At 42.4% G+C, this 21,228-nt stretch overlaps 3 protein-coding genes and 2 long non-coding RNA genes across 5 annotated transcripts in view; 2 read left to right on the top strand and 3 right to left on the bottom strand.

Moving 5' to 3' along the window:
• Nucleotides 1-21,228, top strand: part of LOC143416657 (uncharacterized) — a 376,067-nt gene that overhangs the window by 153,477 nt on the left and 201,362 nt on the right. The window lies entirely within an intron of this gene.
• Nucleotides 1-21,228, top strand: part of LOC106676470 (uncharacterized) — a 234,236-nt gene that overhangs the window by 95,996 nt on the left and 117,012 nt on the right. The window lies entirely within an intron of this gene.
• On the bottom strand, nucleotides 1,749-20,969 carry LOC106676621 (uncharacterized). Its single transcript, XR_013095315.1, has 4 exons — nucleotides 20,712-20,969; nucleotides 6,070-6,159; nucleotides 5,631-5,710; nucleotides 1,749-3,347 (listed from the first exon to the last, which is right to left on the bottom strand). It is a non-coding gene; the product is annotated as an uncharacterized LOC106676621 (long non-coding RNA).
• LOC143414654 (uncharacterized) lies at nucleotides 9,963-15,664 on the bottom strand. Its single transcript, XR_013095312.1, has 2 exons — nucleotides 14,497-15,664; nucleotides 9,963-12,500 (listed from the first exon to the last, which is right to left on the bottom strand). It is a non-coding gene; the product is annotated as an uncharacterized LOC143414654 (long non-coding RNA).
• On the bottom strand, nucleotides 18,359-20,507 carry LOC143414648 (uncharacterized). The gene is made up of 2 exons (XM_076879442.1): nucleotides 20,120-20,507; nucleotides 18,359-19,231 (listed from the first exon to the last, which is right to left on the bottom strand). Exons 1-2 carry the CDS (start codon nucleotides 20,377-20,379, stop codon nucleotides 18,985-18,987), a joined length of 507 nt encoding a protein of 168 aa, XP_076735557.1. The 5' UTR covers nucleotides 20,380-20,507; the 3' UTR covers nucleotides 18,359-18,984.

Below are 21,228 nucleotides of genomic sequence, written 5' to 3'. Positions count from 1 at the left end.
TGCTTGCTGAGATTTGGTCAAACCTGCAAAAACTGAAGTTTATGTGCGACGTCGTGGCCCTTTTTACACATGAGCTCTGGTTTCCATTTTATCAAGATATTTGCTAATAAATAAATGTTACTGTCAGCTGACCAGGAGGGCAAAGTGGTAGCAATCATGTACAACAATGTGTATAACCTCACACATTTTTCCCAAACTGAAACCAGATCAGTAAAGTAGATGAGATGTCAGTGAATAAAGCACAGGGGCAAGTTAAAGTAAAGTCTAATTTATTTATTGGTTTAGGGCTCAGAAAACAAAGAATCACATGTTGAAATTAATGCACAGGAAACATCAAATCAGTATTTCGTCAGGGAGAAAGGACCCAAAATGCAGGACTAAACTCGAACACACTCAGAGTACGATGCAACAGGGAGCACAGGAAAACACAGGGCTTAAATACACAGGGAGTAATCAGGGAATGGAAACAGGAGGGGAACACAGCTGGAAGAAACCACACCCCACGAGACAGGCGAAACGTGACCTGAACCCACAGAACCAACAAAAGATTATTAAATCCTTGAAATCTTCCTTCCTCAAAGGTTAGTGATGATTTTCTAAAAAACACTTGGTGGAGCGTTTCAGTCTGATTTCATCAATAATCCAACTCAGTACATCCCATCCACGCAAGCATGTGTTACCTGCTCAGCTGATCTTTAATGATTCGATGTTAAAACTTTATTTTTAAACAACTAAAGCTTTTAACTCCAGAGAATTTTGCTCATTCGGGTTACTTCAGGGTTAACCCTGAGTTTTCTGTCCTACGGAGCTGGTTCACAATCTCAAACAGCTGCAGCTGAGAGAACATAAACTCAAACTGTCAGGAGCAGGTTATGTCTTTTAACCCTTGTGTGGTGTTCATATTTTTGTTACTCAACCAGTGTTCATGGGTCTGGTGGACCCGCTAGAGTTTTGGCTTTCCAAATTAACACTATCAAACAATTTTATGTTAAATTACTCAACAGATGTTTACTTCATCCCAATTACAAACCATATGAACAGCAAACATGGTTAATTTTTTCCCTTTACCTTTGTCAGATCACATTTATGAATTAATGTGCTTCTCGTTTTTTTTTTGTTTTTTTTATAAAATGTTATAAAAAAATAAATCAGTTGTAATCAAGTGGAGTGAGTGGAAAGACACAACACATTTACACGTGAAGCAATATGTTTCACAACTAAATGGGATCAGCTGCTCATCAATGGTGGCATTAGGCCCAGGTTTGTAAAACAGGGGGAGGTGGTGCACCCACTTATCCCACACTGTCCTGATGGCAGCTAGCTTGTCTCTCTGCTGTCGAGCTGGTCTGTCGTCTCGGTTATCAAAACGGATAATCCTGGAAATTTTGTGGAAGTTTTCCAGAGACACTGATGCACGGAAAGGTTCGTGCCGGTTTCTGCATCCCACAGGGATTCTGTGGATTCCCCTTCGGACCTGAAAACTCCTGCAAGGATAAGAACCCCAAAGTAGGCCTTTGGGGTTCTTAGATTAATTTGGTCTCCTTCCACCTCTCTCCAAAAACACACCTTCCTTCTAGATTACTGCAATCCAGAATAATTTTCTGGATGGAATCTGGGATGAAAAGCTCAAATGAAGACTTGATGTCCTGCACATGAGTAATTTCAGCCGTGTTGGCCCTGGCTTATCACAGTAACAGCTCTGCAGGGTGGCTCATTTCTTAGGCAAGAAGACCAATTTCACCAGTTATTGACATCCATATTTCTTCACTTGCTGTCTGGTGGGCTTGTTCTGGTCCTAGAGCTGGCTGCAGATGGGGTACTCGTCTTCGTTTTGTTACTAAATGGTGCTCAACCTCATCCTCTTCTTCAAAGTCACTGTCAGACTCTGAATTTTCAGAAATGTGAAATATTCTGAAACCTCTTTGTCAACATCATCATCAGAAGCCCCTCTCTCTTCCAAAATCAATTGGATGGCCCTCGCAGCAGATAATCTTTTGCCATCTTGATCAGTTGTGATAAAGAACCACACTGGCAAAGTCTTATTTATACTATTATGCCCCTAATTTGCAGGTGGGACAGGGTATGAGAAAATAAAATTTGGATCCCTCAAGAAAGAGGGTAAAATGTGTGGGAATGTCAGAGCAGACGGTGTTGGTAGTTGAATTTTCAACAATGCTGCAACTTTGTGCGGAGCAGGAGGGGAAGAAAACACTATCAGCAGCACCAGAGAGGAGGAGGACAGAGTGTGGGAACACAGGACCTGCACTTTCAACACTTTTATTAGACCTGGGTCCAGTGGACCCGAACACCTTGTATGTAATGTAAATGCGTGGGGGGAGGTACAGTATGAGGTCATTGAAAATTAGTTTGGATTTATGTTCTTCACAGAAAATAAGCCAAAGCCAATGAATTTCAGGTTGAAAAAACAATTAATTCTTTAATTTTTCTTCTGAAAAAAACTGAAAACGGGTCTCACAGACCCGAACACTATACAAGGGTTAAAGCGTGCTTTCAGTGACATATTGATTATCTGCTGGGTGAAATGTGTTCGTGTGATCAGAAAATGATTCTGCTCTGCTGATGAGTCTGTTCCACTGCCACAAACATGAAACACACACCTCGATACCTGTTCAACCAACCACACCTGTGAAATAAACAGCCATACTGAGCGTTGATCGCTTTTTACAACAGGATTGTATTTTACTGGTATTTCTTTTATACTCCTTTTTCATCACTATTCCTAATGTCTGTTGTGTTGTAAGGAGCGTTTTCTGTGGAAGATGGGGGAACCCTGGGTTAACTCAAGTTTATATCTGTTTATCCTGATAAGTAAAAATAATACTAATGAAGGGTGATCAGGCCTTTCCTCGAGATCTGCCCCAAAAACAATCAGAGCTCATATTTGCATAATTACTTTATTTTTATTCAATTACTTTATGTGTACTTCAACTTTCAGCGTTGCAACGCTGAAGTTTGTCATGCTGGATTTAATGGTGACATTAAAATCTGTGTGAGTCAGATCATAGCCATCAGCTTTTCCTCTGACAAACCCTCTCTCAGGAGTGCGATACATCTTATGATAAAGAGCACTATCACTGTTTGTTTCCCCGTCAAAGACTCCGACGGCGCACCAGTTAGAGTACAGGCCGTAGTCAAAAGGAACCGAGAACAGGACGGCTATTTTCTTATCAGCTCTGTCTGCAGCTGTATCGTAGAGATCGTAGGTGAAGACTCCAACAGATCCTCGCGCTGTGCCGCCAGTCTTAGAGAACAGAGCGCTGCCACATTCAGAAGGCCCAAGTTTTGTTGGCAAAGGGATTTGGCAGAGTCCGCTAACAAGATGCAGACTAGTGAGGAAAAAGAAAAATATGAATTAATATTCTTATTCCAACAGGACCCTAACTCTCATAATGAGTCAGGTGGATGAGTTTGTTTAGAGAAAGAAACATGGACAGGGCTATTGCTGCTGAGATGACAACATCATGTCAGTGTTCAGAAGAAATTTACTGCTCGTCTATTCAATTCAATTCAATATTATTTATATAGCGCCAAATCACAACAAAAGTCGCCTCAAGGCGCTTCATAGATACAGAGAAAAACCCAACAATCACATGACCCCCTATGAGCAAGCACTTTGGCGACAGTGGGAAGGAAAAACTCCCTTTTAACAGGAAGAAACCTCCAGCAGAACCAGGCTCAGGGAGGGGCGGGGCCATCTGCTGTGATTGGTTGGGGCGAGAGAAGGAAGACAGGATAAAGACATGCTGTGGAAGAGAGACAGAGGTTAATAACAGATATGATTCAATGCAGAGAGGTCTGTTAATACATAGTGAGTGAGAAAGGTGACTGGAAAGGAAAAACTCAATGCATCATGGGAATCCCCCGGCAGCCTACGTCTATTGCAGCATAACTAAGGGAGGATTCAGGGTCACCTGGTCCAGCCCTAACTATATGCTTTAGCAAAAAGGAAAGTTTGAAGCCTAATCTTAAAAGTAGAGATAGTGTCTGTCTCCCGAATCCAAACTGGAAGCTGGTTCCACAGAAGAGGGGCCTGAAAACTGAAGGCTCTGCCTCCCATTCTACTTTTAAATACTCTAGGAACAACAAGTAGGCCTGCAGAGCGAGAGCGAAGTGCTCTAATAGGGTGATATGGTACTACAAGGTCATTAAGATAAGATGGGGCCTGATTATTTAAGACCTTGTATGTGAGGAGCAGGATTTTGAATTCAATTCTGGATTTAACAGGAAGCCAATGAAGGGAAGCCAAAACAGGAGAAATATGCTCTCTCTTTCTAGTCCCTGTCAGGACTCTTGCTGCAGTATTTTGGATTAGCTGAAGGCTTTTCAGTGAGTTTTTAGGACTTCCTGATAATAATGAATTACAGTCGTCCAGCCTGGAAGTAATAAATGCATGAACTAGTTTTTCAGCGTCACTCTGAGACAGGATATTTCTAATTTTAGAGATGTTGCGCAAATGGAAGAAAGCAGTCTTACATATTTGTTTAATATGTGCTTTGAAGGACATGTCCTGGTCAAAAATGACTCCAAGGTTCCTCACAGCGTTACTGGAGGCCAAGGTAATGTCATCCAGAGTAAGAATCTGCTTAGATACCATATTTCTAAGCTTTTCAGGGCCGAGTACAATAACCTCAGTTTGATCTGAATTAAGAAGCAGAAAGTTAGCGGCCATCCAGGTCTTTATGTCTTTAAGACATTCCTGCAGTTTAACTAATTGGTGTGTGTTATCTGGCTTCATGGACAGATAGAGCTGGGTGTCATCTGCATAGCAGTGAAAATGTATGCTATGTCTTCTAATGATACTGCCTAAGGGAAGCATGTATAATGTAAACAGAATTGGTCCTAGCACTGAACCCTGTGGAACTCCATAATTAACCTCAGTGTGTGAAGAGGACTCTCCATTTACATGCACAAACTGGAGTCTATTAGATAGATATGATACAAACCACTGCAGCGCAGTACCTGTAATACCTACAGCATGTTCTAATCGCTCTAATAGGATATTATGGTCGACAGTATCGAACGCTGCACTGAGGTCTAGCAGGACAAGCACAGAGATGAGTCCACTGTCAGAGGCCATAAGAAGATCATTTGTAACCTTCACTAAAGCTGTTTCTGTGCTGTGATGAGCTCTGAAACCTGACTGAAACTCTTCAAATAAGCCTCTGCAGATGATCTGTTAGCTGTTTGACAACTACTCTTTCAAGGATGTTTGATATGAAAGGAAGGTTGGAGATTGGCCTATAATTAGCTAAGACTGCTGGGTCTAGAGATGCTTTTTGAGTAAAGGTTTAACTACAGCCAGCTTGAAGGCCTGTGGTACATAGCCGATCATTAGAGATAGGTTGATCATATTTAAGATTGAAGAATTAATTAATGGCAGGACTTCTTTGAGCAGTTTTGTAGGAATGGGGTCTAAAAGACACGTTGATGGTTTGGAGGAAGTAATTATTGAAGTTAACTCAGAAAGATCAATTGGAGAAAAAGAGTCTAACTTAACATCAATGGTACTAAGAGTACCTGATTCCCTTCTGTTACTTTTATTAGTGATATCAGTGAGGTGTCAGGTGATGTGCAGGCAGCATCTCAGTCACAGTAAGAAGTGTGGTCACCTGGGGTTTTGAAGGGTGTAGCCCTCAGTCTTGTTCGTAATATGAATGACGGACTGCCGAGCGCCCATGGTGTCCGCAAACTAAAGAACAAAAAGAGAGAGAAGAACGTGTTCCTGTCTGTGGGAGCATCTCTGTTCGTAAGACAGTAAACGTGATACAAACACCATCATGTCGTCCACTGTTACAGCCCCAGTGCCCCACCCTGTGGGACTTTTCCAATAAGAGAGACTTTACCTAAAAAGTTTCCTTCAAAAGGCTCTGCAGCTTTATTATTTATTAAAAAACAGTTTGAACATGGAGCACCGTGTGTGCGAGCAGCTGTGACTCACGTTTCCACAGCGAGCGCTCCGAACGAAACGATGACAAACAGATTCTGAACACGTCAGAGAAAGGAACATCTTTGTCTGTGTTTCAGTCAAATAAACAAGCTCGGACTCACAGTGATGAGATGAATTCAGGTGATCGGTCACCAGTGTTCGTGTGCAGTCCTTGCAGTCTGACTGAGACCAAACAATCCTCGGTTTGTACTCTGAAAGTGAAGCAGAACATCTGTTCATGAACTAAAGGAGATTTGTAGAGAGATTTTTTTCCCTTTCCAGAAAAAAATACTACCTCATTTTTTTTCTGGAGATTCGAGAAAAATGTTTTTTTACTCTGACATGTTTTGGTTTATTTCTTTTTGATTGGTCACTAAGATATTTAAAGCAAATCCCCCTCTCGCCCCTGTGGGCTGTCTTTATTGTTCAAGCTCGTATTTGATAGCTAAAGGCTGCACACTAAAACTGGTGATTATTCACTCTGAATTATTCTTATAGGTCGTCCAACTATAAGGTTGCTTTGAAGGTAACATTGTGGTGTTTATCCAGTTGGATTAAGTTTGCAAATGTGCAAAGGGCTGATTATGTTTGCAAGCAGCATATTCCATTAATATTAATTGCAAATCACTGAATGCAGGACATTATGATCGGGAGCTGAATGAAAGCGCAGCTCACTCAACACAAGCTGAACAGCAGAGAGGGAGGAGAGCAGTGAAGAGTAACCCATCTGGCTACACTAAGTAACAGTTACTGTGGAATAGCTCAGGCCGCATTCAGTGTGTTTCGTCTGATTCCTGGACTCTGATCACGCACTAACAGGTCATGGCGGACACGCTCGGCCTCGTTGGGCCAGCTGTGAGTCCGTTACCGTGAACTATGGAGCGGCAGATTTGTGCTGGAACTGAGCTGCACACAGCTGATGTTGATGTGTGCATCGGAGACCATTCAGATGGAAACCTGCAGACCCACAGAGCTGAGAACTGTCTCTGCACATCTGCCTGTGTTAGAACAGGAAGTAGTTTCTAATTTCATCAAGCTTGTCAACTTCCTGTGGTCGCAGAGATGTTAAAAACAGGAAGTGTGGTTGCTAAGCTGTTGCTATGTGTGCTGATGTCACACAGACTAGGATGAGGTGCAATATATTAGACAATTCACACAATTCACAGTATATCGGTTTAGTGTTCACCTCTCTCGAATAAAACACCACCAAAAATGTGTTTTCCTATTAAAGGTGACGAATTTTGTAATGTAATGTGATGCGTTACACACAAACAAGCCTTACTGCTCGTATTTATCAGGTCTTCTCCTCGTGCATTTAACAAAATAGAAATACAGGTGTAGTTCATTACCCCGTCTGCTTTTTGTAAAGATGACTTTATTCTGATGTCATTGTTTGATAGAAACACGTCTGTCTAGTGGCTAGAATGCTGGCAGTCCGCCCAGTCACCGCTCACTGTTTTAGGACATTTAAATGCAAAAATGCGTCTTTGGGCACATTTTAATGTCCACTAAAGTTAGCGTTGTAATAGCAAACAAGTATTTTTGATGCAATTGCATTTAAAAACAAAAGTGCCATTTTTTTCTCCCCTCTGAGGTCAGTGGGAGGAGGCACAGACCCACCATTTAAACTGAACCCCTTTTGGTTACACACTTTTGGTTGTGAAATCACAACAGTCTGATGGGCTTGTACAGGGCGATGGCTGTGTAGATTTTGAGGTAGAATGTGAAATATGTGACTCTGTGTGTCTCCCATCCTCTCAGTGTTGGGATGGTGAATGAAGGAGTTTTGTGCAGTTCCAGCAGAGACACTAAAACACAGCAGTGATTGTGTCCAAACAGACAAACATGAACTAAATGCAGTGAAGCTGCTGTTTGTCTGAGTGCATCAAATGTCTGAGGGAGCTCACTGCACAGGAACGTTTACTTTTATTTCACTGTGAAGGCTGAACCCTCTCTGAAGGCAGCAGCATCATTTCAGAGTTTTAGAGTCGAACATTTCTAACAGGAAGTGATCAGAAGTCTACAAAAGGCTCTGAATCCTCAAACACTGAGAGGAAATCTGCTGTTCAAGCTGCTGATCGTGTTGTCAACATTTCAACACGCCTCACTAACTCCAGATGTTTCCAGTTGCACATCCATCACATCAGGGAAGTTCTGGCAGCAAAAACTGATCAAAGGCTGAAAACACTCATTTATCTGTGAGCAGCATCAACTTTTAGACAACAGGAAACATCAGCAAGCATTTTTACATCAGTCCCAAAATGAACAGAGCTGCTGCCTCCATCTACAAACTGCCCCACATGCAGAACCACAAACTCCACCCTGCACTGAGAACTGAAAAAGTCTTCACTGTTACTTTTCTACAGATCATCACTGAAAATATTATGACTGACTCATCATGGAGTCTTTTTTCCTTCAAACTACAAACATCCTGGACATTAAATGTTTCTGTAAACAGCAGCAGAAACTTCCAGGAACTGAAGACAAAACTTCAGACTTCAACACAAACAAATGTATGAACCCGGTCTCTGCCGCCATCTTTTATATACAAGCTATAGATAGTCTACAGTGGAAATAACGGTGTGTTCACACCGAACGCGATGGACGCGAATAGAGCGTCAGGTTTACATGTAAAGTCAATGGAAAGGCGCGATGACGCGCGATTGCGGGTCCCGCGAAAATTCGGAAGCAGATTTGCGTCGCGAAAACGCCAAAACGCGTGAAACGCGCGTCAGTGTAGCGCGTCTGGCGCGTTTGACTCGCGAATAAAACCACGCGCGTGAGTTTTTGTGTTGCATTTTGTGCATACGCGCGTTTCGCGTCTACCGCTCGAGTTGGAAAAATCTGAACTCCAGCGTCAAATCGCACCGCGACAACCAATCAGGAGCCTGGTGACGTGGCTGTTACCTAGGTCAAAGGGGCAGATCCAGCCAAAGCCTTTCATACTTCAATGGAGGGGAAGGCTAATCAATGCGGTAGCAAACAACTCGGAGCTGTACAACACCAGCTGCTTTCAGTACCGAGACAGGAATAAAAAGGACCGAGCTTGGAGGAAATATGTGAAGAGATCGGGCAACCTGGTAAGTTCATTCATTTCTCTTTTGAAAGTTTTCACTGACCCGGGGAAGCCGCACAAAAGCTAGCAAGCCACCGCTATTTTCCCACTGACGTACAAATACCGTTCTGCTTTTATGCATGTTGTCATTTAGGAATATATTTTATTGTTTATTAATAAACAGCACACAGTGGTCCCGCTGTTCATCCGTCACTGCTTTGCTTTTTCGCTGATTTTTTATTGCACAGTACAGCATTGCATTCTGCAGCCTGATTGACAAATCTCCTGCGCTTGCCAAATTTATCACGTTTGGTTTTGATAACCATCGCGTCCAATAGAAAAAACAGCACAAAAACACCCATAACTATGAGCCTCATTTGGAAATACACACCTGCACCGTGAGGGAAAAAGGCGCACGAAAGTGGCGGGCAGATGAAGACAAACCGCGGCATAATAATACTTTTACGTTTTGCAATCTACAAAGGTTTGCACTTTGAGAATCAATTGTGAGAACTGTGACCAGGGGCTAGTTATTCTGAGAACCCCTGCAATAAATGAGGGACCACTGTCTACTCTACGATTATTATATCCAACCTGTTAACATTTAATACTGTATTGATAGAACCAACTGATTCTGCAGCAGAGCATCCCCAGTCCCTGAGCTCCTGCTGCTGCACCCACAGGTATGTACAGCAAGCACTGATACCTTTTTAGTCGGTGGGATTCCCTTGTGATCACTGAAGGAAACTGTTTCCAGGGCCTACTCCGTGGATCGGCTTCCTCCGAGGCGTGGACGTCTATCAGCAGAGAATGTACCTTCACCTATCAGCAGAGAATGTCCCTTAGTCTGTAACACAGTCAAATATATTCTCAAGTAATATTCAAGCATGCCATTCAGCGTGTTAGTACGAGCAGCTCGGGAGCAGCTTGGGAGAACAAGAAAACAGAGACTGCTTTAGATTGTCTTCCCAAAGTGACTCAACTTTATTCACAAGTACAACAGTTTATATAGAGGGTAAAATTCATGAGACAGCAGATTATCAGTTTAAACCAGTACAGACCAAGATAAGGGAGCGTCTTCCTGCCCTTGGGTGAAGAAGCATCCTTTGTGTAGTGTATCAGTTCAGCTACAATTGTGATTATCTCAGCGACATATTTTCAAGGCACAAAACAAAGAGTTCTTTCATTAGTGAATTCTGAAACAAACCATCTGGCCTTCAACAGGCGTCTCCTAAAAGATTAAGAAACTAATGTAGCTGAGGGAGTGATCTCTGTGGTATTTCAACCTTGTACCAGCCTGTGATTCTCACACATCAATTCTTGGGTCAAAGAGAAAAATAACTAAAACAAAGGGGCCTTATTGAATGACAGAGTTTTCCTGCATAATGTCACTATAAAACAATATCCAGTAAATGCTACCATGGTACTAAAATACCTAACAGTTCCCCTCTTTTATTATTTTTAAAAATAATAACTCAAATAGAAAGGAAAAATCACAAATGTAATAACATAATATAAAAAGCAAATCATAAAATGTAATAGTTCACAACCTAATGTTCAATATACACATCAGGAACATCATTGGTAACATCTGGCACATCCTCAGGATCAATTTGTGCTAATTGCAAATACATTGAAGTAGCTGTACTAGTAGCTATATGGGTTATCATTGAAAATGTGGCTTGCAGAAATGTGAACAGGGTTGCACTTTACAATACGAAATAGTAAATAAAAATCCTAAGGTTAATGCAGTAGATATGATTAATAACCTAAATATATAAAAAAGACAGTTCTTTAGTCGTCTTCTGGCCTGGTCCCAGGTTCGAGAGACATCGTATAAGCGTCGTGTGATGACAATGGGCATTTCATTTTCTCCATTATCAGGATGAAACGAGTCTATCTTTATCAGGTTAGACATTGTGTGGTACTCTAGGCTTTCTGTTCCTGCTGGATGTTCGAGTACCTTGTTGTTGTTCAGGTGGGGGATCAAAGGGCTTTCTGAGTCTTGGCTCTTTCCGACGTTGTGTGTTAATCAGTGATTGTGTGTGTGTAGGTGTATTGGATCCGGGCGCTGGCTCGCCTGAGTCGTCATCTATAGGTGTATTGAATCCGGGCGCTGGCTCGCCGGAGACGTCATCTACTTGATCCGACGCCTTAGGTGGTTTGGTGGGGCTGGTCTTAACCCTGCTGGCATGAATCCACTGAGGTTGTCCGTCTGTGAGGATGCTGGTTCTCGTCACTGCAAGTACAGTCTGGGGGCTGGAACACGCGGCCTCCCCGAGTGCCCTTGGTTTTAGCAACTTTACCAATACCGCATCTCCTGGTTTCCACGGATGGGTTGGATCTATGGAAGGGAGAGGCTGAGAGAGACAAACTTTCTGATAGTTATTATTCAGTGTTTCTACCAGGTTATGAACATAGTCAGACAATGCAGTGTCTATGTCCCCTTCCAATAGCGGTGCCCCTCTGGAGGCTGACCATGGTGTTGGAAACGGTCTTCCCATGATTATTTCAAATGGAGATAATTTGGTTGCTGCGGATGGAGTCATTCTAATCTCGCAGAGGATTTGAGGAAGTAGTTTGATCCAGGTCATTCCTGTTTCTATCATTGCTTTAGTCAGGCGATTTTTTATGGTCCTATTCATTCTTTCTACAACTCCGGAACTCTGAGGATGGTATGGCACTTGATATTTCCAGTCTATTGCTAGAGTTTTAGCACACTTTTGAATTACTTCTGATGTGAATGAAGGTCCTCTATCACTGTTAATTTGGTGAGGTATTCCAAATCTGGGTATTATTTCATTGCACAACTTTTGACAGACTACTTCTGCAGTTTCTTTTGATGTTGGGTAAGCTTCTACCCATTTACTAAATTGGTCCACTATTACCAGTAAGTACTTGATGCTTCCTTGTGCTGGCATGTGTGTAAAATCAATTTGTAATGTATGAAATGGGAAATCTGGTTGTGGTAAATGCTGATGTTTTGCTTTTGGTTTTCCTACATTAGTTCGTGCACATGTTAGACAGGTTGCTAATATGCGTTTTACTGCGTGTGATGTTTTCTCGATTACAAATCTTGATTTTATTGCTCCTATTACCCCTCTTTGTCCGACATGACTCACACCGTGAAAATGGCGGACAAGGATTGGCAGTAGTGAAGATGGGAGGGCAATCAAACCCTCAAGGTTTTTGTATAAGCCGTCTCTGTTATCTAAGGTACAATCATTACTTTCCCAGTAAGTGTAATCTAAGGCAGAGGCCTGCTCTTGTATGAATTTTAGGTCAACATTTGTTTCTAAATAGTCTGGGAGCGTGACAAGTGGCAGCTGTAAAGGCAAAGATAATACTTCCCTTCTGGGTGGTTGCTGTGAGGCAGCAGCTGCTTTCGCGGTTACGTCTGCAAGAGCATTTCCCACTGCTTCGTCTGTGTCAGCCGTGCTGTGCCCCTTCGTTTTAACAACTGCAATTGCCGATGGCAGCTGTATAGCCTGCAAAAGTCTTTGAACAAGATCAGAATTAGCGATCGATTTTCCATCAGCAGATCTAAATCCTCTTTGTCTCCACAATGTGCCAAAGTCATGCACCACACCGAATGCATAACGGCTATCAGTGTAAATTGTTACTCGCTTATCCACATGTAACTCACAGGCGCGTATTAAAGCCATGAGCTCTGCTTTTTGTGCTGAGTGAAATGGTAATGAGTGAGCCTCTAGTATGATGTCAGGCAATGTCACCACCGAATAGCCACAAAGAAATAAGTTGTCATTTGGTTTTGAACAGGACCCGTCCACATAAACAATGACTGAGTCTGGGATTGGTGTCTGCTCTAAGTCTGGGTGTGGTGCTGTGGATTCCTGTATACGTGTCACACAATCATGATCGTCAGGGTCGTCTGAACCATCCTGTCGGTCAGAGGAACACAGCATACGAATGAGTAAGTGTGCTGGCGAATTGGGTGTGCTGTTTGCTTTTATAGTGAGATTTGCTGTTGAAGTCAGTGTAGCTTCATAACCTGAGCGACGTTGTGCGGTCATGTGTTGTGTAGTTATGTTTGCTAGAATGGTCGTGACCTGGTGATTGGTGTGTAGAATAGTGTCATGTGAGAGTGTGAGCTTCTCGCAGTCCCTTATCATGATAGAGCAAGCTGCTACTGCTCTCAGGCAGGCCGGCATCCCCTGAACTACTGCTGGCAGCACCTTTGAGTAGAAGGCTACTGGACGGTAGCCACAGCCATGCTCTTGGGCCAATACACCTGCACAGGTTGTGCCGTTCTCTGTGACGTACAGGTGGAACGGTAAGTGGTAGTCAGGCAGACCCAAACAAGGGGCGGAGGTCAGCGCTCCCTGTAATGCATTGAAAGAGGCAGTCATTTCTGTGGACCACAGTATTCGAGGAGGCTTGTCTTTTTTGCAGCATTCACGCAGAATGTGGTCATGAAAAGAACAGTCTGGTATCCACTGTCTGCAATAGTTCACCATGCCTAGGAAAGACAGCATTTCTTTCTGTGTAGTGGGCTTAGGGACAGAGGTCACAGCTTTGACCCTGTCTGTAGTCATGGAACGTTGTCCGTGAGACAGTGTAAATCCCAAATATTGAACAGAAGTCTGACAGTACTGCATTTTCTTTGCTGATGCTTTGTGGCCAGTCTGTTGGAGGTGCTGGAGTAGCATGTGTGTGGCAGTTTGACATAGTTTTTCACTTTCAGCACAGAGGAGGAGATCATCTACATACTGGATCAGAGTACAGCCCTCTGGAGGAGTGAAGCCGTCTAGGGTAGCACGTACCACCATTGAGAAAGCCGCAGGGCTGTCTATCATGCCTTGGGGTAAGCGAGTCCATGTGTACTGCTTATCTCTATGTGTAAAAGCAAATATCGGCTGTGTGTCTATATGCACAGGTACTGAGAAAAAGGCGGAGCACAAATCCACCACAGTAAAATGTGTAGCTGTTGCTGGAATAGATGTCAGTATGCTGGGGACATCTGGGACAATAGGTGGCAGAGGCATAATGACTGCATTAACTTGCCTTAAGTCTTGTGTGAAACGCCATACGCCAGGTTTGTTAGGCTTTGGCACAGGATTGACAGGAGTGTTATATGGAGATACTGTGGGCTTTATTACTCCAGCTGTCAATAAATCTCCTATGATGATGTCTAAGGCTGCGGCTTTTTCAGCGGAAATGGGATATTGCTTGACATATACCGGCTTGTTGTTTTTCAGCTGAGCATGATAAGGTGTACAGTCAATAAATCCTACATCATTCTCACCTCTTGACCATAATGTCATGTTTTGATATTCAGCTGGCAATGTGACAGCAGAGATAGTACAGTGTATGGGGTAGGTTAGATCTACGTGTTGACATGGTGCAGTGATGTCATAGCCTATGTCTGAGTTATGTGACAAAATCACTGTTTGGCCTTCACTGGTGTGAGCAGTTATCATGTTGTTGAACAGTGTGAGAGAAACAAATATGTGGCTTCCAGGCATGGGGCTACCTGGTAACGGTGTTTGCACATGTTTTTGACACAGAGTGTGACGTGGGATACCAGTCAGATGGATATTGAGTTCATTCTCCGCTGAGGCGTCCAGCTGACACAGAGGATGTTCCTTCTCCATGGTGTCGGTGCATAGGGCAGAGAAAACATAGCTGTTATCAGTATCTGCAAACATTTCACCCTTTGTGTTAAATGAAATACACAAGTTCATTTTTGCCATTAAATCTCTGCCTAATAGATTCACAGGCGAGTTTGGAATAATTATGAATGGATGATATGTAATTTCATCTGGTTTTGGGCCCCAGCGTGTTTTTAGAGAATGAGTTTTGGGGCATTGCACTAGAGTTCCGTTTATTCCCATGGTGTTGATGCACACAGAGGAAACAGGCCCATTATAGAATTTTCCAGACAGTGAACTTTTAGTGGCTCCACTGTCAACTAAAAAGGAATAAATCTTTTCACCTATCTCTATATCTAACATGGGCAAGCTTTCTGTGTTACGGGACAATTGCAAATGCAGCATCGTGTGTAGTGCTTCACACTGTCCCTCATCATCACCTGGGCCTCCCTATTGTCGGTCCAGTCTTTCGTTATCATATGGGTGGGGATTAAAATGTGGATTATAAGGTTGCTGCCTAAGTGCAAAGGGGCCATTATTTTGATGTGATTCCTGTCTGCGTTGCCAGTTACCTTGTCTGTAAGAGCTCTGCTTACGCCTAGTGGCAGGAGCTGGTCCTGTGTTTTGTGGTTGAGACCTACGTGCTGCTGATTTGCATTCCGTCCTCCAGTGTCCTATTTTTCCACAATAAAAACATACGTCTCCACTCCTATCTTTCCTTCTGAAATCTCCCTGCTGCGCTTGTTGAGGGGGCGGGGCCCCTGCATACATCATTTTTTCACTTTCCTCTGAGCCTTCAACATCAAAGTTCAACATCATCTTAACAGTTTTAGCCTTCGTGCTGTTGGGAAAAAGATCTGCACCAGCTTTTGTTTTGACAAGTGTGATAAAGTTCTTTATTTTCATGTCATAGAGATTATCAGTGGCAGTCAGCTTCAATAGTTGTGAACATTCTGGATGAATATTGTTTAAGAATGTTGTTATGAAAATCTGATCATTTCCTCCTTCAGGCATGCATGCCTCATTAGTCCAGCAGTGTGTGAAACGTTTCATAAAAACTAGAATAGATTCATCTGGCTTTTGCTTACACATGGTTACTGCATTTAAATCAATTTTATCTCTAGACATTGTGAGCAGAAATCTCTTTAGATTTTGAAAAAAGGCTGTGATTTTGTCATCGTTTATCCACAAAAACGAGGTGGTGTTGGCTGCTTGGTCATTTTTAGGGTCTAGTTCCTCTACTTCTTCAATAAGCTGAGATTCAGTCACACCTGGGATTCGTTGACATAATATATATCTATAGTCAGGCCCACCCAAGTGGTGGTATCTGGTACTTCTCTGTAATGCAGAAACAAAGGCTGTAGGATTTTGTAGAGGATCGGGAAGTTCTTTAATGGTTGCTGCTAACTCTGAAATTTTAGGGGGTTGAATGCAACACATGTCCCCTATTATCATGAACGGGAGGGAGGTGCTGACGTCATTAAATTGTGATCCCTGCTTTTCTTTATAACGGGTGTTTTTGTGGGGGCCCTCTTGAGTTTTTTTCCTCTTTTTTCTGCTTTAAGTAGTTCCTTATTAAATTTCTGGTGTTAGTTATTGCTTTTGGCACAGTCAAACCATTCGCTACTCTAGTGTGGCGCTGAACATGATTATCTATGACAGAAACGGCTTCCTGCAGTTCAGCTTCCGTACGTTCAGTTAAAGGATCTTTCATGATTTCCTCACACTCTGCCATTAACTGTTTTGTTTGCTTTTTATGTTCCTGTAACTCTCTTTCTCGTTCAGTGTATTCTCGTTCCTGTCTTTGATCTAGGTTAAACCAGTCATCTTCTTCTGATTTAGGTGTCATTTCAGTGCCTTCCTCACTCTTTTGGGATTCTGCTGTTAAATCAGGATATACGCGCTGATGACGTGCAGCCGCCGCAGCAGCTATTAATTCTGTTTTTTCATCATAAGGCGGCGGAGCCGTAGGTTGAACGGATGGGCATATAAGGCTAGTTTTTTCTGCAGTGGATTTACTAGAGCCTACACTGGCTTGATTTAAAGCATTTACGTCTGGCTCGGGTCCTTTTTTCCATAGTGGTAGCATGCGATTGGTCACATCACGACATTCTATCATATATTTTTTACAGGACTTTTTAATCAGCCTACTTTTCTTATCACAAATAGTATTTAACATTTCTACTGACCTGTTTTCTGGCGATAATCGTTCGGGATAGGGCTCCGGAAATACATTAGGATGCATTAAAGTTATAGTTCTTAAGTTCGAGACGAAATCAGTCACGTAAGCACTTCCGCATGTTCTGGATACGTAATCATGGAAGTCTTCATTGATTCGCGAGCGTGGGTTAAACGTAACCGGAAGTGGGAGTCGTACTGAGCCGCTATTTGTGATTTTATATTTTATTTTTTTTCGGTTTTACAGTTAATTTTGATTTTTTATCGGACCCGTCTAAGGTCTTTGAATTATTCTGACCCATGGTCAGTGATTTCCAGAGGGGTTTAGACGCTTTGAAGGATTTAAGTTAGTTTTTATTTTTGCTGTGGCACACCTGAGGTTACTTGATTTTTTTGCTAGCAATTTTATGTTTTTAGTGAGCAACTTCTCACTTTTTAACGAGCAACTTCTCGTTTTATGACCCCAGGCAACTTCCTGTGTCCTTTCTGCTGGTGAGCAACTTCTTAGTTTATGACAGCAGGCAACTTCCTGTGTCCTTTCTGCTTTTATTTACAAAACAACAGGCAACTTCCTGTGTTTCTATGTGGGCCACTAAAGAAGGCTCCTCAGTGTATCCCACTTGTTACTATGTGGGCCACTGAAGAAGGCCTCGTCAGCGTATCCCGTTTCTATGTGGATCACTGAGAAAGGCATAACACAGTCTTATAAAATAAAAGACGAGTGCCTACCTTCGTCAGGATCCCACTTCTCGACACCAAAATTGAAGGAAACTGTTTCCAGGGCCTACTCCGTGGATCGGCTTCCTCCGAGGCGTGGACGTCTATCAGCAGAGAATGTACCTTCACCTATCAGCAGAGAATGTCCCTTAGTCTGTAACACAGTCAAATATATTCTCAAGTAATATTCAAGCATGCCATTCAGCGTGTTAGTACGAGCAGCTCGGGAGCAGCTTGGGAGAACAAGAAAACAGAGACTGCTTTAGATTGTCTTCCCAAAGTGACTCAACTTTATTCACAAGTACAACAGTTTATATAGAGGGTAAAATTCATGAGACAGCAGATTATCAGTTTAAACCAGTACAGACCAAGATAAGGGAGCGTCTTCCTGCCCTTGGGTGAAGAAGCATCCTTTGTGTAGTGTATCAGTTCAGCTACAATTGTGATTATCTCAGCGACATATTTTCAAGGCACAAAACAAAGAGTTCTTTCATTAGTGAATTCTGAAACAAACCATCTGGCCTTCAACAGGCGTCTCCTAAAAGATTAAGAAACTAATGTAGCTGAGGGAGTGATCTCTGTGGTATTTCAACCTTGTACCAGCCTGTGATTCTCACACATCAATTCTTGGGTCAAAGAGAAAAATAACTAAAACAAAGGGGCCTTATTGAATGACAGAGTTTTCCTGCATAATGTCACTATAAAACAATATCCAGTAAATGCTACCATGGTACTAAAATACCTAACAATCACCTTTACTAAATATCTACAACCAATCTGATTATATCCTGTTTGTTGAAATTAAAATCTAGTAGCAGCCTTCTCATGTCTTTGTGTTTTGTGCTGTTTTACAGGCCCACAGAGGAGGACGGCTCCGAGGCAGATGAGGGACGGGTCCCAGGACGGTCCATCGGCGGTGGAGCTGGCCATCCTGGAGTCCCTGAAGAGGCCACACCAGTCTCCAATGGAGCATTTCCTCCTCAGCCTTGTTCCTGCTCTGGAGAGCAGCTGGTCCTTTTTATTCCTGTCTCTCTGTAAATACTTATATTTTATATATTTATGTTTAATGTTTTTCTGTTTGAGACTTTTAATATTATTTCAAATAAATGTTTATAATGACTAATGTCTCAGTTCTACTACACAGCAAATGTTGGCACACAACTTGACACATGTAGAATTTATTTCATATTATACTAATGACAAAATATACTGATACAGTGGGATGCAGAAGTTTGGGCAACCTTGTTAATAGACATTATTTTCCTGTATAAATTGTTGGTTGTTACAATAAAAAAATGTCAGTTAAATATCATACAGGAGACACACACAGTGATATTTGAGAAGTGAAAAGAAGTTTACTGGATTTACAGAAAGTGTGCAATAATTGTTTAAACAAAATCAAGCAGGTGCATCAATTTGGGCACCACAAAAAAGAAATGAAATGAATATTTAGTGTATATCAATGTGTGTGTCTCCTATATGATATATGGGGTGCCTTTGTCTGGACGTGCTTCCCATCCAGAGCTGCACAGCACAGAGGAAAGTTCCAGCGCTCCCTCTGTGATGGAGCGCCAGTCTCCAGGTGAAGGCGCAGCCATGAAGTCGTCCACTAGACAGTCCCAGATGGACGTCGCTGCCTGGGGGATGATCTGGCTCACCGTGGACACACCGACTCTGAAACTGAACGCGATGGTCCTGAAGGAGTCCCCGGTGACAAGGAACCTGGACAAAATTGTTCAAAATCAGTATTATGTGTACTGCAGTTACAAAATACATTATTCAAATTCCAAAATACTTTTGTGATGTCAGATATAAATCACAAAACTTAAATCTTACATAAAACATTTTGTAATTATAAGGATAATTACAAAATGTATATTAGATCATATCTAAAACAGTTGTGTTTTATTTTAACTTTAACATATCATAATTTGATTGGTAGCAACTTTCACAACTACAGTGAGCCAATCACTCATAATTCCTAAACATGTCAATCAGGTAGGAATGAAGTAAGACATTAATAGAAATAAAGAGTTGTGTGTTGACATGTAGCCCTTTCCTTGCTTAAATCATTAATATTTTTGAAAAATTAATCTGTGATGAGACAGCTTATCAAGATAGAACCATGTAACTAGAGATGAACCAAACTGTTCACAGTTTTATCTAACTCTGTTTTAATAAAGGCTGTGACCCCTGCTATAGAGTCTGACAGCTGCAGGGATTATATACAAATATTCAACTATCCCAGAATTAAACCAGGTCTAAATAAAAAGGAGTGAGTATCACTACAAAGGTTAACTCAGTGGTCCTAATGCTACAGTTTGATATCAGCAAACACCGAGCGCATACATTGATGTGACACCACAGCCATGCTATCATTCAAACACTGATAACAGCATAAATCGAATTAAATCGGGACTTGATGAGAGCTTCTGAGTATCACTAGAAATATTATAAAGAGTCGTCTCTGTACCACAGTTTGCTTTCAGTAAACACCGACAGCATTCACTGTTAGCATAGCACATCCATGTTAGCAGTGTATAACTGGATGGATTAGCATATTAGCACAGGTATCAATAAAGGACTACCGTATTAAATAGTTTTACTAACCTCAGGCAGACGGACAGGCGCTCTGCAGGTGGGATTGAGCGTCTGTAGTTGGTGTCTAGGCGGGCAATGCTGGGACCGACGAGGGAAAGCAGGTCCTCAAACTGGCCGACGGTGATAGCGCTGGAATCGGCCGTCATCCAGGCGCAGCTCCTGGAGCAAGTGGTGAAACTCACCAAACTGCTCACGCCTCTGGAGGACCTGATGGACCCAGGTACGGCGAGGATGTCTTTTACGCTGCTGCTCTGCTCTCCACAGTACATAGAGAAGGGAGACTCTCTCTTCAAGCGCTAGCTCGATAGCTGCCATCTTGCAAAGATACCGGTCTGGCACAACTCCCTCCCACATTCCTCCCACATTTCCGGTTCACGCGCGTCAAAATATCATATTTTGACGCACGATGGATTTTTCTTGGACACGCGTTGAGACGCGAATGTACACGCGTCAAATTAGGGGCGTTTGGGGCGTTTTATTCGCGTCCATCGCGTTCGGTGTGAACACACCGTAATAATTGAAACCAGCAAACACACAATCACGAAAAAGCAGAAGTTATACTGATGTTAGCCAGGAAACCATTACAGACTGCTTCCATTACCTTCACAGCGTCAGTCACAAACATTTACTTCAGGAAAGTGAAATTAAAGTTTGAACAGGAAGGAAACACCCACAGAGGCATCTGAGGACACCGAAACAAACACACTCTGTGCTGCATTCTAGTGCATCTTGGAAACTCCCAAAGCTCTGGCAGGTTATCTAAAGGTGATTTATTTCTGCTGGTTTTCCTGTTTGAAGCACAAACATCCGTCCCCACTTTGTTGTTCTTCATCCTGCAGCGTTTGAATATTTCAGCACTAAACTGATGTTGGTTCAAAGCTCATTTCAACCTGTTGAAGTCATGACTGAAAGTGCAGACTGAGAGTGGATCACATGATGTTTGAGGTGTGTCATGTGACATGTTCAGTATTGTCACACATGTCTAGATTGTCCCTGATATCATAGCTGCTCAAACACTGATGATTATATTTGAAGAATTATTCCTGATGGCAGCAAAGTTTGAATGGAGCTCTCTGTCTGTGCTGATTTGTCGCCCTCTGGAGGTCAAAGCACAAACT

Source organism: Maylandia zebra, linkage group LG3 (assembly GCF_041146795.1).
Source record: "Maylandia zebra isolate NMK-2024a linkage group LG3, Mzebra_GT3a, whole genome shotgun sequence".
NCBI lineage: Eukaryota > Metazoa > Chordata > Actinopteri > Cichliformes > Cichlidae > Maylandia > Maylandia zebra.
Note: the sequence above shows the minus strand (reverse complement) of the source record. Positions and strands in the feature narration are given on the sequence as shown.